The sequence below is a fragment of the Gadus morhua genome, chromosome 22 (genome assembly GCF_902167405.1).
Source record: "Gadus morhua chromosome 22, gadMor3.0, whole genome shotgun sequence".
NCBI classification, from domain to species: Eukaryota; Metazoa; Chordata; class Actinopteri; order Gadiformes; family Gadidae; genus Gadus; species Gadus morhua.
In genome coordinates, this window is record NC_044069.1 from 23,192,208 (window position 1) to 23,208,570 (window position 16,363).

At 41.7% G+C, this 16,363-nt stretch overlaps 2 protein-coding genes across 2 annotated transcripts; both read right to left on the bottom strand.

The window, feature by feature from the left end:
• Positions 1-2,557: 2,557 nt before the first annotated feature.
• LOC115535679 (uncharacterized) lies at positions 2,558-5,977 on the bottom strand. The gene is made up of 4 exons (XM_030347087.1): positions 4,137-5,977; positions 3,835-3,942; positions 3,648-3,709; positions 2,558-3,539 (listed from the first exon to the last, which is right to left on the bottom strand). The coding sequence occupies exon 1, from the start codon at positions 5,938-5,940 to the stop codon at positions 5,032-5,034; it is 909 nt and encodes a 302-aa protein (XP_030202947.1). The 5' UTR covers positions 5,941-5,977; the 3' UTR covers positions 2,558-3,539; positions 3,648-3,709; positions 3,835-3,942; positions 4,137-5,031.
• A 592-nt stretch (positions 5,978-6,569) lies between these two features.
• LOC115536098 (uncharacterized) lies at positions 6,570-13,583 on the bottom strand. Its single transcript, XM_030347756.1, has 4 exons — positions 13,171-13,583; positions 10,769-12,410; positions 7,235-8,104; positions 6,570-6,573 (listed from the first exon to the last, which is right to left on the bottom strand). The coding sequence occupies exons 2-4, from the start codon at positions 11,968-11,970 to the stop codon at positions 6,570-6,572; spliced, it is 2,076 nt and encodes a 691-aa protein (XP_030203616.1). The 5' UTR covers positions 11,971-12,410; positions 13,171-13,583.
• Between the last annotated feature and the right edge of the window lie 2,780 nt (positions 13,584-16,363).

The window sequence follows — 16,363 nt, forward strand, 5'->3', positions numbered from 1 at the left end:
AAATGATTTAGTTACAATGTCTTTAGTAATTGAAGTGCCAGAATGGGCAGACTGCCTCAATGGGACAAACTGTAGAATATGACGGTTTGACACTAAAACTGTGAATCTGAAAAAACTATAAATGATATCAAAATTCTGTTTCAATATTATTGAAGATACAAATGTGTAGATCTGTTTAATTCTTTGAATGATGGTAAACGGTTGAAATTTGACCAAGTTGTGAAGGTTTGAATGTTGGAAGTGTTGGAATAGGATGAAGGATGAATCAGCGTTTTTTTAATTTTCCAATAGGAATGAATGGGGGAATTTTCGGTGAATAACGTTGAATATCTCGGGAATTACGTACAATATCAATAAGAAAAATAATAGCACACTATTCCTAATGGAGCTGAACGTTTTAATGTTTGAATGATGTTTGTACGTTGAAGTATGTTGAAGGAGTCACGTTGCGAAAAAGTGCCGGAATATTTATAATAAAAATAAAACTAAAACTGTGAATCTGAAAAAACTATAAATGATATCGAAATTATGTTTGAATATTATTGAAGATCCGAATGTGTAGATCCGTTTAATTCTTTGAATGATGGTAAACGGTTGAAATTTGACGAAGTTATGAAGGTTTGAATGTTGGAAGGGTTGAATCGAGTCAAGGATGAATCTGCCTCATTTGAATATCGACTGTTGGAGACCACTGATTGGTCAACGAGCTGTTGCCATGGCAAACGGTTAGAGTGAGAGCAACTGAAAACGAATCCGGAATTAAAACTAAAACTGTGAATCTGAAAAAACTATAAATGATATCGAAATTCTGTTTGAAGATTATTGAAGATACAAATGTGTAGATCTGTTTAATTATTTGAATGATGGTAAACGGTTGAAATTTGACCAAGTTATGAAGGTTTGAATGTTGGAAGTGTTGAATCGGATGAAGGGTGAATCAGCGTTTTTTGAATTTTGAATGGGAGTGAATGGGGCAATTTTCGGTGAATAAAGTTGAATATCTCGGGAATTATGAATAATATCAATGAGAAAAATAATAGCATAATACTACTAATGGAGCTGAACGTTTTAATGTTTGAATGATGTTTCTACGTTGAAGTCTGTTGAAGGAGTTGCTCGCAGAAAAAGTGGCGGAATAATTATAACTAGAATTGCAATCCCTGAAGGTATTGCGGTGTGAATGCTAACGCTGAAATGCTCCGCTCTACTGCTGAAGCTGCACGTTGAAGAATCGTTGCAATGAATCTAGGACATCTGCTGAACATTTTGAATGTAGAATGAAGTCTGTAGAATGAACTATGAATGAGTTGAATGCTAAAGTCTGCTGACGCTGAAATGCTCCGCTCTACTGCTGAAGCTGCATGTTGAATCAATACCCTGAATCTAGGAAATCTGCTGAACATTTTGAAGGTAGAATGAAGCCTGTAGAATGAAGACGCTGAATCTAGGAAATCTGATGAACATTGTGAAGGTAGAATGAAGTCTGTAGAATGAAGACACTGAATCTAGGACATCTGATGAACATTTTGAAGGTAGAATGAAGTCTGTAGAATGAAGACACTGAATCTAGGAAATATAATAATTATGAATGAATGGGACTGAACAATTGAATGATTCTGAATTTAGAAGAACTGAAGCTAAATTGAATTAACAAATCTGAAGCTGAATGTTGAATCAATACACTGAATCCAGGAAATCTGCTGAATCTTTTGAATGTAGATTGAAGTCTGTAGAATGAATTATGAATGAGTTGAAGGGTTCTGAAGTAATACTGCTAAAGTCTGCTGACGCTGAAATGCTCCGCTCTACTGCTGAAGTTGAAGGTTGAATCAATGCCCTGAATCTAGGAAATCTGTTGAACATTTTGAAGGTAGAATGAAGTCTATAGAATGAAGACACTGAATCTAGGAATTATAATAATTACGAATGAATGGGACTGAACAATTGAATGATTCTGAATTTAGAAGAACTGAAGCTAAATTGAATTAACAAATGAATATGAAGACTTTGAAAAGTTTGGAAATGTTGAATAATGCGCACAAGATGTGAGGTTCCAATAAGCTTGGACCTACAGAAATAGCTCCCTCACACTCAGTTGATTACTTGAGTTGCTACGACATGCTCCACCATGTAAACCTTTGAGTCAAACCATTTGTAATGCCCACGTACCTCTTGGTTATTCAGACATGATACATTTTTTAGTCACTTCATTTACATTTTATTACAATCTTATAGGTTCATGAAAATATCAAAGCATAAAACTAACATGAAAACAAAGCTCAACTTTGGGTCCCATCAGACTATTACACATTTGTGTGTCTTGCATCATCAGCCTTAGACTCTCCAAGCATTAAAGGAAAAACTCTTTAAAACCCTTATTAGGGGAAAAAGGAGAAACCTTTAGGTAGGCCAAGTCAAAGAGAGATCCCCTACCAGGACGGCTGAGCATGCGACACGTGTGTGTGTATGTGGTTAGTGCAGGGGTCGGCAACCTGCGGCTCCGGAGCCGCATGCGGCTCTTTAGCCCCTCAGCCGTGGCTCCCTGCAGTTTTCTTAAAAAAAAAAAAAAAAAAAAAAAAATTATATATATATTTTGATATATATCGTCAACTAAACGAGAGGTCGCAATGGATGCGCAATTGCGCTACCGTGAGGGGGGGAGTGAATGACAAAGCTTCGTTGATTTGCAGTTGGCTAATCCCAGTAGGAGTTAAATCTTTAACTGGCATCTGGCATCAGGAAGTAGCCTAGATGCTGCCATTGGCAGGAGGCGGGACATGCCAGTGAGCCGCCAATCAGCAGCATCCACCGTTGACAGCCAATTGCACGAACGAATACTGAGCGAGAAGGGTTTACAGCATTAAAGTTCTTGTGTTGAATATTAAAGTTTCAGTACGTTATATTTTGATAATAAAGGTCCTTACAGTTTTTTCATTACTTGACTATTGTATCGCTATGCTATGCTATCTATTCCTTGTTTACATTGCTGGCCATGACCGATCACGTAGAACGTCAACGGTTGACGCTGCTGACTGGCTACTGTAGTCTACTGTACTGTAGGCTACTCCCTGATGCCACATGACAGCTAAAGATTTATGTTATTTTTTTACAGAGTGTCACAAAAAATGTCTGTGCGGTGCGCAGCGTTAGCGTCTCCGGAGGGGGGAGGGGGTGAATTAAAAAGTTTGCGGCTCCAAAAAAAAAATTTTTGCGGGAGATGGGCCAAAATGGCTCTTTTGATACAAAAGGTTGCAGACCCCTGGGTTAGTGGGAGGGTTTTGGGAGTCTCTGGTTCATGAGTGACTCGCCAGTGAGTAGCCAGGTGACAAAGGGCAGTGACTGCCTGGAGTTAACCTGTTCTTGGTCCTGAAGAAGGGGTTAGCTGTCTTTGGGCTTTGCATCGGGAGTTCTGCAGAAAATCCTTTCTTTGCTTTGGAAGTGAGTCCTGTCTCCAGCTGGATGACTGACAGCAACAGTCGTGTCTTTGTTGTGTTGAACTCTCCATTTGCAGAAGAAGTAGACTCTTTCAAAGTCGACTGCTGTTAAGATAAACAGGAAAATGTTCCGATAAAACAACATGAACCAACTGTGCATTTAATCACCAACAGAAGACACAAGTCCTAACGTTAGGAATAAACTTTACTTACAGATATGAGTCGCAGAGTAGAGCTGCTCCCGATTCGCTTCAGTTGAATTCTCCATGCAGACCCTCCGCCCGACACAGGCCAAGTGAGAAAAGAGCAGCAGCAATTAGTCACATACATGTTTTTCACATTATAAGTTCCATCAACTGTTTAAGGTGTGCATGCAATTACATTGATAAAGTGTACTTACAAAATGCTCAGGTCCATCTCAAAATGATTGAATGTCGCTTCTGCACTCGGCCTCGCCAGTGTCACTAGGTCCATCCATTCCAGGTCCATCTTCAACCCCTCCCATAGCCTGAAATCACATCCAAATGTGCATGTTTTATTCAACTTACAATAGATAGATGAGGAAAACCGATAACAATCAAACCATTACAGACATTATAAGAGTCATACAACATCTATATTAGAAATACATAGTGACATACATGTCACCATTGCAGAGAACTGTAAAGGACAATGATGACCACTGATTGGTCCCTCTCTGACCTCTCTGTCTGTCAGGCTTGTCTGTCCGGCTTGTTGCGAAGCACACGGTTTGTGTGTGTGGGGGGGGTGCCTGGTCCACTGGTGTTATTTTTGAGCTCCAGGGCCTCCCTCTGGACTGCTGGGAGCCACTCATAACGACAAACTCAAAGACAAAATAATGTTTTAAGTACAGTGAAGTAGCAGTGCTGCAGGAGCAATAACAAATCCTTACAATTCCACGAGTTACAAGGTACTTACCTGCGTTTCCTGAAGCCCTGTAAGAATCTGGGACGTGTAAAATTCTATTTTATGTGATATCAAGGCTCATATTAAAAGCTCAACTTCCTTTAGTTTGCTATGTGTGGATCATTTTAACCTTGCCGCCCAGAACAATATAATATTTATTTTAAAACATTTTTACATTTGTTTGAATTTTTTTTGGACTGTTTTAGGTGAGATTGTCCCTCCATCCCTCCCTCCCTCAGCCAAGCAGAAGTTGCAGCTTGGCTGACAGGACAATCCCACCCATTAACTAATTTCAGTATTTTTCGTATGTTTGGTTTGAGTGATATTTTTGTTTGAGTAATATTTCGAGAAAAAATGAATGACTGCTAACTTTAATCTGTTTTATCGCATGAAATCAATTTGCTTTTTTAGATGAGATTGTCCCTCCATCCCTCCCTCCCTCAGCCAAGCAGATGTTGCAGCTTGGCTGACAGGACAATCCCACCCATTAACTAATTTCAGTATTTTTCGAGTGATATTTGGTTTGAGTGATATTTTTGTTTGAGTGATATTTTTGTTTGAGTGATATTTTGAGAAAAAATGAATAACTGCTAACTTTAATCTGTTTTATCGCATGAAATCAATTTGCAACGATCAATGCATTTCACAATGCTTTGTTGTTTGTTGATATTTATACATTTTCTGATGTTAGTGTACAGTAAACAGGATTGTGGTAGCTGTAATACGATTGTAGGACACCAGAATGGAGACATCGCTGCGGTCGGGAGATGTAAATGCTGTCCAACAGTGTATTTTTATCCGTGGTAGCAGCGGTGATAAGTTGCGCGTAACCTTTAGCACGAAACAGTTCATAAATCGGCTTGTTTGCACCGGACAACAGATTTTCATTGAAGTCTCCGCACACTATGATTGGGTGATGATCCATGACTTCGAGTGAATCTAAAAGGCTTTGCAAATTTTTTAGAAATAAGTGCACACTGTAGCTCGGAGGCCTGTAGACGGCAGCAATCAGCGCAATGAACGGGGCTTCTAGTTTAATGACGGTAAACTCGATATCTGTAGCGTTCTGTATGTAGCGTTTTTCACTGACTCGGATGTGGTTTCTCACATAAATAGCAACTCCGCCACCATTTTTGTTTGAAATGTGAGGGCAGTTTGTGTAAGAGACATTCCTATTACGGTGAAACAACGTGTAACCTTCCAAGTGGATACTTTCGGAAACAAAAGATCCTTGCAGGTGTGTTTCTGTTAGACAGAGGACGTCTGCGAGACAAAGTTCATGATGACTTTTGATGTCAGCGACGTGAGCCGGTAGTCCTTCGGTGTTATGATGGATGACGGTGAGAACGTCCTGTCGGTTTAATGTCGCCGAGATATGAAATAGAGGCATAATGTGCTGAAGTGAAGCTTCTGTCATGCTCGCAAGACCTGTGTGAACTTCTGGATTGGCATATATTTTTTTCTCATCCAAATCGAGAATATGTAGTCCACTGAGGGAAGTTACTCTGCTGAGAGCCACATAGGCCATGCCGGGTTCAAAGATGTGTTTTAGCGATACTGCTGCTGAGGATTTGGTCATACCTTGAACCTTGTGTATTGTACACGCAAACGCAAGTTTTAGAGGGAACTGTCTGCGAACCACTCCCCTTTGCTTCAGATTCTCTTCGTCTCTCTCAATGTACACAATATTGTCAGCTGCACTTACATTGTTGGGATTTCTCGACACATCCAGTTCTAGACCGAGTTTACTGACATGTGGACCGTCGTCACTGATCACTATTTCCGCAATACACGCAAAAGTTCCGTTGCACAGACCAGACTGAACATTGACGTTTCTGGTAAGCATGACGCGTGCACCAATGGCAAGTTTCAATGAGTCAGCGAGCTCTCGGTTGTTCCCGTGAAAAGGTGTAGCTTGTTTTGCCATTCTTCCAGTTTTGGGATCTTTCTTATAGTCGTGGGCATCTATCTTCATGATGTCCGAGTGAAACAGCGCTAGCGTTGTTGAATTATGGGCATCAACCTGTTTGTTTGTGGCAAAAATATGCAGTATGTCTTTTGGACAGAGTGCTGGAACCGTGACAGCCTGTGAGAGCAAAGCTTTGTCCTGTCCTGACAATACATCATCTTTCTCTTTGACGCGGATGCGGTTTAGCGTCTCGGCAAAAGCGACATCGTCTTTCTGGCGCATGATCTCCGTCAATGTGATTATCTGAAATTGGTCACGCCAGAGGTCGATTCGAGTGGGATCGTACACGCACAGCGGTTTCGACTGTCTGACCGGGGGAAGTTGATAAAAATCTCCGACGGCGAGAACTGACATTCCACCAAAAGGTCTTTGATTTCCCTTAATTTGTTTCAATCGCATGTCTACGTAGGCAAACAGATACTTTGAGACCATAGATACTTCATCAATGACTAGTATCTCAGCATTTGAAAGATCTGCCCTGACTTCGTCTAGTTTATTGCCAAGGCCTTGGAAAGGAGGCTTTAAATTTCTCGGTAGCTTGAAGAGACTATGCAATGTCACGCCGGATATGTTGAACGCCGCAGTACCAGTGAAAGCCGTGAGGAGTACGGAAGGTTTGGAAATGTCGGCTTCTTCTGCGTTACGGGGAAGTCGAGACAATATTTTGGATCCTTCTGCGTGGATGCATTTGATGAGGTGGGACTTGCCTGTTCCTGCACCGCCATTGATATAATAGAAGAACCGTTCTTCATTTGAACCACAGACACGCTTTATGCACCAGTCTCTGACGGCATAGAAAACAGACGCCTGCTTTTGGTTTAAGCTTCGATACATTTCTTTCAACACTGTCGGATCCATCTCAGGGGCTTCACTCATGATGGCACCTTCTGGTCTATTTTCTGACCTAAGGTTGTAGTCTGGCACATTCTCTTGGACGTTATCCTCATCGGCTGGTCTCGCGTCAAGTTCTTCAATGCACTCTAACCTTTGCAGTTCACATTCAGGAGCCAGATTACACCATTCGTTTCTTATGCAACCATTCTGTTCGTACTCTGCGATGGCACTATCGATGTCTTCCCTGTGTTTCTCATATTTCTCTCGGTTTCGTTTCACAATGTCAGACACTAGCTCGGCGTACTCTGAACCAGGTAGCTGAACGCCTGCATGGTCATGGAAGGACTTGTAAGTGGGGAAGTTTATGGACTTGAGCTGTGTCTCTGAGCGATAAGGCAGGTAAAGCTTTAGCAATGTGCCGTGAAATTGCTCAGGTTTCTTTTCCTGCGAGACATGGTAATACTTGATGACAGCGGGCTTATCCTTTGTTCTCTTCTGAACGAATCCCATTTCATTGAGCAGGGGAATAGCTTTTGCACCTTGGGCCTGTTTGCCATAGACAATTCTACAAGTGGCAGCGAAATCAGCCAAACACATTGACTCAAACTCTGGCGATTCTGGTCTCGATTTGTACTTGTCGGGTAAGCCTGTCATCCACACATTAACCGAGTCTGGTGTTTTGTTCTCTAGGTGCGACATGGGATAACTCATTTTCAGCGGGTTGTCATCGGTCTGTACAAATATCACGCTGCGGGAACACCGTTTCATGTTCAGACTACATGCACGAGCGACGCACTCTTGAGCACTGACCTCTCTTTTTTTGGAGTACGCCTGCATCACTTGTTTCATCTCGTCACTTTCATTGAGATTTTCATGATTTGAGTTCTCAATCATTGTCTTAAGGTATTCGCTTAAACCGTGCTCGGCCTTGCTGATGTAGCTGCAGATATAGGCAATGCATGAGTACGGGTTTAGAATATACTGTATATCCATGTTTGCGTCCCACGCTAAGAGCAGTGTTGGATTATAGCCGTTTACGTAAGATTCTTTGGGATCACGCTTTAGTACCACCTCACTTTTTTTTGCCTTAACACGGAGACAATCCTGGTATTGGTCAACTGTAAGATCGCACAAGGACAATATCTGCTCTAAACTCAGAGATTCGCTCTCGGGATTGTTAAGCAACCGGTTTAGTGCTGTGAGCTTTCTTGTCGCCACCGACGTTCTTTCATCTTCACCGTCACATTCTTCAGATCTTACTATCATCGTCTCGGGGGAAGGTAATTTCGGAAATCCAAAACGGCAGTTGGCACCGAGATATTTAATACACGTCTTTGAGTGTGTCTTGCTGTGCATTTGAACCCCGCTAACTTTTTTGTGAAGTTCAGGTTGCGTGTTTGGATCAGGCATCTCGGCGGTGATGTATTTGGAAATGAAATCGCAAACCGTCTTATCCGAGTCCTCCTCAAACACTGGCGCTCCTTCTATCCAAATGAGACAATGTATGTGAGGGGAACCTCTGTGCTGAAATTCTAAACGGTAAAAGTAATCAACGACTTTGCCGATGGGTTGTGCAGGTGACATGATCAAATCTCTGAACAGCGCTTCAACGCGTTTGTCAAACATGCGCATCGTTGTCACAGGATTACTTCGCAAAATATCGCATTTGGACGACCAGTCGAGCTCATCGAAATTCACTTGTTCGCCTTGTTGAGTTTTAATAGCGGTAATTATTTCTTTCCAGCGCATTTCGGCTGCAGAAAATGTACAAAAGAAAGTCGGCGTTCCACATTGCCTTATCATCGCAAACAAGTCTTTGGTAGTTTGTTGCCAGTAGGCGGGGCTGCCTCGCAAAACTTTCATGAATCGAATTGCGTCTTTGTTACGTACCAGTTTTTCAACCTCGTGTTTGTCTTGCAACATTGCATTGTTTATTTTGCGACCGTCGCGGGTATACGGTTTTCCTTTGCGCAATTGTATTGACATGCTGGAGGTGGCCTGATATATTTCTTGTACAAACTGTGCAAAGAACAAATAGTTTGTATCTCTTGCAAAACGGTCGTCGATGCAGCTCAGTCTACTTTTGAAATAACTGCAGGGAGTTAATTTCTTCGGACGCTCTTCATCGATTGTGTTTTTGCTCGTCGGAAACTGAACGGGGAAAGCCATCGCCTCAAGGTTAGGAGTTTTGAAAAAGCTTACTGGTTTGTTTCCTTCAGCGGGCGCAACCGAATATATTCCTTCGCTAAAGCTCAAAATTTCCTCTGAAATGTCAGTTGGCTGCAGACATGACTCGAGAGCAATGCCGCCATTAGGTTCATCACCCTCCTGTTGATTGCTGTTTGACTGCTGACTTAATTCAATTGAATCAATAGCCTGTTCATTGTTTTCAGGTTCTGCCTCGCAAAGTGCACCGTTCTCAAAGCTGTCGATTTCCATCATATCTTCAGCATTAAAATCCGTGTCATCTATGCTTTCAGTCTCTTCGTCCTCATCTAGAGTTGGATCGCATAATTCAGCGTCATCTCTGATGGTTATGTCGTTGTACTGTGGATGGACCTCTTTAAGCTTAAGCAAAGCCCTCACTAGTTTAGTCCAGGTTACAGTTTGGAATAGCTGATGGCCTTTATAACACAAACGTCTCTTTAGCTTCACTCTCAAGACTTGAGATTCACTTCTAAGTCTGGGCAAGGCATTGACAGTTTCCTGCACTTCTGATGGGACGCATATTACATTGCCATGAATGGCTCGTTGTTGACCTTTGGGAAGCGGGATTATTTTGGCAAACGTGATGTATTTGCTAATGAGATGTCTCTCCAATATGTTTAAGTCACACAGTTCAGGTGGAATATCTGCGAGCTGTAAATTATTTGCGATGGCGAGTTGTGGCATGCGGCCATTTTTAAGATGTTCGTGACAACAGTGACAGATCCACTCTCTCTTTCTCTCATTTGGTACATTGCACTGCTCTGGATTTTCACAAGAATCGTTACAAACGTGAACAAACTTCCCTGTAAGGCAGGTTTCAACAACATCTGTGTTCTGAGTATACTTTGACCTATCGCAGTATCGCACTTGATTTGCAAACAACGCACGGTGGCAAACTGTACACGCAAAGGTCGGCCCATTTTTGATGTTGGATCGAAAAACCTCAATAGCATCCCTGATCACATTGTTATCCATTTGGTTCGGCTGACTGTCATCCACTTGGTTGGGTCTTCTGATTACGTTTCTGTACTTTTGTCTTATTTTCATTGCACAATACATGTTGTAAGTCATGCCAAACGAATGGTTGTTACTGTATTTATCGCGCATGCGTCGTCTCATCGTTTCTTTCTGTTTGGATCTGAATGCAGGGTCGTTTGCATAACGATTTGTAATATAAGACTTTCGGGTTTGCCTGAAATGAGCATTTAAGCGATAGCGGGTGTTGGTGTATGACCTCTGCCTCTGATTAAAGCTTTTGTCTTGCCTGTAACGGTTTCTGATATATGACCTCCGCCTCTGGTTAAAGCTTTTGTCTTGCCAGTAACGGTTTCTGATATTTGAACTCTGCCTCTGGTTAAAGCTTTTGTCTTGCCTGTAACGGTTTCTGATATATGACCTCTGCCTCTGCTTATAGTTAGAGTCTCTTTGATAGCGAGTGGCTATGTAGGACATCTTTTTTTTTCTGTAACTGTTGGTTTCACAGGATCTCTTTTTGTCTACATATTTATCTTTAGCATACCTTTCCCTCTCTTTTCGATATTTTTTTTGTTTTGCAGTTTCAACATTTTTGCTATGTTTAGCTTTCGTCACCTCCAAAGCCTTTAGTCTTTTTTCGAACCTTACCCTTTGTTCTTTTGAATATTTTGATAGATTTGGCATCTGTTGGGGTTTGTCAGATGTATCGCATTCCACCGTAACTTCACCGCTACAAACGTGCATGAGTTCAATTGCGTCTGATATGTCATCACAGGGAGAGCACTCAGTAGTATCTGCATTAGAGTCTACATTTGCCAAAACTCCATCCACAGAGAATTCATCCTCACTGTTAAAAAGCACAGGAACGAGCTCATATGGTGCATAAGGGCTGGAGCCTAACATAGTAAAGCTTGCGATCAACTTTTTTACCAGGTCTTTTAAATGCGTGAAAGTCAACATGACAGCTGTGCCGGGTACATCTGGGCCAGAGGGAAGTCCATCAGGTCGTCTAGTGTGTGGGTCAAAATAGCCATACCTTCCATGCCGGTCTCGGAAAACAGCGATGCACTGAGAGGTCATTACCAGCAGAGCGGAGTTCACGTCAGAGGTCAAGCACTGAAGTCTCGCTGCAAGGTTGAGGTATTCGCCTACTTCAGGAGAAGATACAAACGTTCCATACATTGAGTTACACTTTGTCAGCACATGCTGCTGTCTTTGGCCAAAAACAATCTCAGGGAGTTCCTGTATATTCAAGTGTCCATGCACCATTGTTCCATCGACACATAACTGTCCCAGTGTAAGGGCATACATTGCATGGCCGCGATCCAAAATCTGATCAAGGTCTGCGCTTTGCAGGTGATGTAACTCGTGCAGGAAAGCTAGAAATGTCACAGAGTTGCAGGTGCACTGACTGTTTTTTGAATCAATATATCTATGATGGCTCTGACTGTAGGATGCTAACACACATGTCACATTAGCATGAGAATGGTCAGGAAAATGTACTTCTCTGTTGCTGTCAGGATCACAATTCTGCACATGTTCAGCTTGTGTTTTGAGCGGAAACTCACCAGACTTACTCCACCTTACTTTAGCCGCTTGGGATCTCTTGCTTTTCTTTGGCATCTCTTCAGCGTGAACTACAGGGAGTGTGACAGTAGGTACAGAGTGTGACAATAGGTACAGGAGGAGATTTCTCAAAACAAACCAGTTTGTAGTGAGATGGTACTTTCTATTTCAAAAAGAAAGATTTTTTTTTTTTTCAAGTTTCTGGGTTTTTTTCAATGGCTCTGGGTTTTTTCATTGGCTCAGGGTTTTTTTAGTTCGGTTTTTTTGTTCATTTCAAGTACTTTAGAAATGAGAATGCCGTAATGATAGCGGTAAATAAGTTAGAGAGAAATAGGGTAGAGACAGGTAGAGGATAGGCAAGCCGTTTTACTGAGCGGTCTCAAAAAAGAGACATCAAAAACGCCATAAGAGGAGATGGGGTTTGGGGGTAGCGAGAAAGATGGGGTAGGGGGGTTTGGATGGTAAAAAAAACAGCAGGCTGCAGGGCCAATAGACGTCTTCTTTGTTCATGTACAGTGTTTAAACCGGAAAGAAAAGAAAACAAACATTAACTTAATTAAATTAATTGCATGAATCTGCTCAGCATGTCTCTGTCAACATTGGCTGGTATACACAGTACTTAGTTATAATGATAAAAGGCAGACATACACACAAGAAAATAATCTGTTAACTAATGTCAGTTACAAACACTGCCCAGTATATAATAGAGGGACTGCAATACAAATGGTTCCTCTGTGCTTAATATTAGCCTATATTAATGAGCCCCAGATAATTATATATTATTAGGCTATTAATATATAGGAGAGAGAGAGAGAGAGAGAGAGAGAGAGAGAGAGAGAGAGAGAGAGAGAGAGAGAGAGAGAGAGAGAGAGAGAGAGAGAGAGAGAGAGAGAGAGAGAACCATAACTTGCTCAATTTTCAACCGATTTACAAACGCTTTGCAGTGTGATTAAAGTATGCAGGGTCATTAACAAATACAATGTGTCATAACTACATCTCTGGCGTTTATAAAAATGCAGCAAGTTATGGTTATTTAAAAAGTGTACCACTTCCAACGCAATGTTATGGGTGAGCAGCTGACTGTGGTAAGCTGGCCGCCAGTGGTGACGTTCGAGACATCTAGTGTTCTATATATGTATCTATGGGTCTATTCACCTTATACTCGCCTTAATGTTGACTTAAGGCTAACACTGCTAGTTATAAACATAGCCAGACACAGGCATCTGAGTAACGGAGTTCAGATTTGCTTTTACTCACCAATCAAACCGAAGCAATGAGTTCTCTGGATGGTCTCTAGAAGATGAAACAACATATTAGACTAGGTTTATCTTTTCTTTTAAATTGAACATATAAACGACATGAAACTACTAGAAAGAGAGAAAGAGTTAAACACACACACACACACGCGAGCGCGTACGAGGCTGAATCCATGGCGTATGCCGTGTTTTCCCGCCGATGTGTTTTCCCGCCAATGTGGTATGGTTTACAATGTGGTATGCTTACGCTGTTGAGAGATTAATTAAATGGCCTATATAACTTGACTACCAACAATTATTGAAGTTTAACATTTTGTTTAACAACTGACCGCTTGAATTTCAGGTTGTAGGCCTACTTTTTTCTCAGTGGCATTTTTACGTTCGCTCGCGCTTCAATCTTGTTCTCGTTTAAGAACAAAGGCGGTTGCATTCCGTTTATTGCTGCGTTATCGTCGTCATCTTCTAGACGAAACGTCTTCTTTAAGATTTGAGACCAATGTTATTTGAGACAAGTCTTATACATTTGCCTAACGTGTAGCCAAAGCGGCCAGTAAAAGGGACTTAGCGTATATTTGGGACTCTGCTTTCCATTGAACGGGTTACGGTAACTAATGTGACGCAGTGACTGCGCAAACTTTGGCTAACCGCTTTTATTTTCGAATGTTCTGCCGCTGTTCACAACATTTAATTCGCCAATATCATTTTCGTTTGGTTTTAATATATCAATTAAATACTTTCCAGTGTTTTTAAAGAAGATTATCGAAATAAACTGTATAAAGACAGGTTCATATAATTATATGTGACTTACCCGACTGTCTTCATCTGTGGAATGACGCTCGTGTCGTCTGGGCTGGTATTTAAAGGCTGTCACGCCACGAGCCGCTGTATCGCGTGCTCCTTCAGATCAACGCTGACATGATAATAACGTAGCCTATAGGCCTATATATCGTTCTGAACAGGTAGTAGTAGGTGGTTGTATGTCTGACACAATCTGTCAGTCGCCTTTTAAAACGACAATAATCGAGCAGTGTAGCCTTCTTGAATGTATGAGTAACAGAGTTATAGAGTGTTTAATCGTATGCGTATTTGACATGTACAAAAAGACTGGTTGCATCAAATGCTGCTTTGAGAGTCTTCATGAACTTCTGACATATCTCTCGACTTGTACCTAGAATTTGAATATATATTTCTCTCAGTAATAATTGATTGTTACCAGGGCTGTAGTGGAGGGGTAAACGCACGTAAACACCGTTTACCGCACCTCTGGAATTAAGGAAATAGCGTTTACGCACCTCTAAATAGCGTTTACGAACCTCAAAGTTCCCTGTGCCTTGTATTCTGCAGTTGGAATAATCGGAAATAAATTTGGTATCATTTTAAAACACCTAAAACAAAGTTGCATATGGTTGAACAAATGAACGCTGTAATCTGAATCATTTTCATCTGCGCTTTTACAGGCCTATGCTATTATGGTCTGTGACCCTCCAATCAGTGCCTTGCGGCTGCGGCGGCAACACCAATCCGGATCCAGGAAAATATGTAAACAGGAAGTATGTAAACACATGGCCCTACGCGTTGTGGATTATCATGCCTGCCTACCTGTCATTAATTAGCCATGGATGTCAGGCGATTTTTTAAGAGACCTTCGAGTGCTCCCGCTCTCCAACAGATTCCCGAAAAAGGCCTCAAGTACAAAGTAAGACTGAAGAGGATCAATTCATATGAGTTGTTTTTGTGATTTATAAAGAGTTAGCTGTAAGAATCCATTGATCAGCTGCACCGTTATATAAGCCGCAGAATCGAAAAATGGGAAAAAAAAGGCGCGGTTTACAGTCCGAAAATTAGGGAACATTATCTGCGATACTTTATTACAGCACAGACACCCGACAATGGTTAATTAGGTGATATTAGAAAATTCCCCACGGCACACCTGACGATCTCTCGCGGCACGGCACACTGGTTGAAAATCACTGTCCTGCTTAATAAATAATAAATCCATAATCTCTGTCGCAGATTATTTCATTGTTTTCTGACTAAACGCAACTGTTTATCGATGTGTTGATTTGATTCGTAAATGGTACAATGGATGTTGAAGGAGATTTGAAACCGTTTGAGCTTTCAATGAAATTCTTTGGGAAGTATGAAGAGCCATATGTATGATGAAGCTGGTAGCTTGCATTAAATGTCTGCGGCCTAAGTTATTTATTTATATATTTTATCTTTTTGGTTATCCTGGATGTATTACTACGTAATGTCTGTGATATCATATCGTAACATCAACCCTGTAATACAAAGACAGGCTTCGAAACAATAATAATCTGGAAAACCTGGGCTGTCATGAGTATTCGTGCTGCGGTGACGTCATTTGAAAGTAAAAATGATGATGGGACAACAACGACAAACTGAAATAATGATTTAATGTCCTTAACCAATAACAACACTCGAACGGGGGGGGGGGGGGGGGGGGGGGGGGCGATGACTACTCCCTCTCTTAAATTAATTAGGAGTAATTTTGCCCTTTCAAAGTAAATAATAAATTGAAAGGTATGGCTGGGACTGGTCTCTCCAATCACTGCATCCCACATGGCCTGTGGAACGACATGTTCGTTGTCCCATGGGGTCCAGGACCCTCCATGTCACCGTCTGGGGAGGGTCCTGTACCCCATGACCTGGACCCTCCTTGTCTCCTTTGATAACATACAGGAAATTAATATATTAGTTTTTGCTTGGACGCGCCTGTTGGATGCAGAGTAAAAAAGTTACACCTAAATGCTTTACAATCAATACAATATATAGCCTATTGTCATTGGACTCACTTCCACTGAAGTGTGCCCTGACGAGTGGAGGCTCAGTCCCCAGTTGCTCCTTTTCGCCCGCAGATGGGTCACTCTTATAAGGAGGCCAACCTCTAACGGTGGTGAGGGTTGGCCTCCCTCCAGAGTAGCAATTCCACCTCTGTATCCCCCTACCACAATAAAACAGGCTACGTAAGCAGTGCTTATTTAAGGCCGACACTGATTTGAACTTTTACTTCACCTGCTGAAAAAGATATGCAATTGTATAAAAGGAGCTATCAAAATGAGTAATTTAACAAAGTGACTACTGAGCACACTGTATGATCAATTCCTTACATCTTTTAGCACCACGGCCCTTTCGAGGGCACTGGCGGGCCACCGGCCGCTGTTTGCGGGTGG

What these genes read in the sequence shown, in the direction of transcription:
- LOC115535679 (XM_030347087.1), bottom strand. Translation starts at nt 5,940, where the DNA reads ATGACCAAATCCTCAGCAGCAGTATCGCTAAAACACATCTTTGAACCC.
- LOC115536098 (XM_030347756.1), bottom strand. Translation starts at nt 11,970, where the DNA reads ATGCCAAAGAAAAGCAAGAGATCCCAAGCGGCTAAAGTAAGGTGGAGT. An exon ending in AACTATAAGCAGAGGCAGAG is followed by an intron (nt 8,105 to 10,768) that starts GTCATATATCAG and finishes CTATATCTGCAG; the next exon opens with CTACATCAGCAAGGCCGAGC.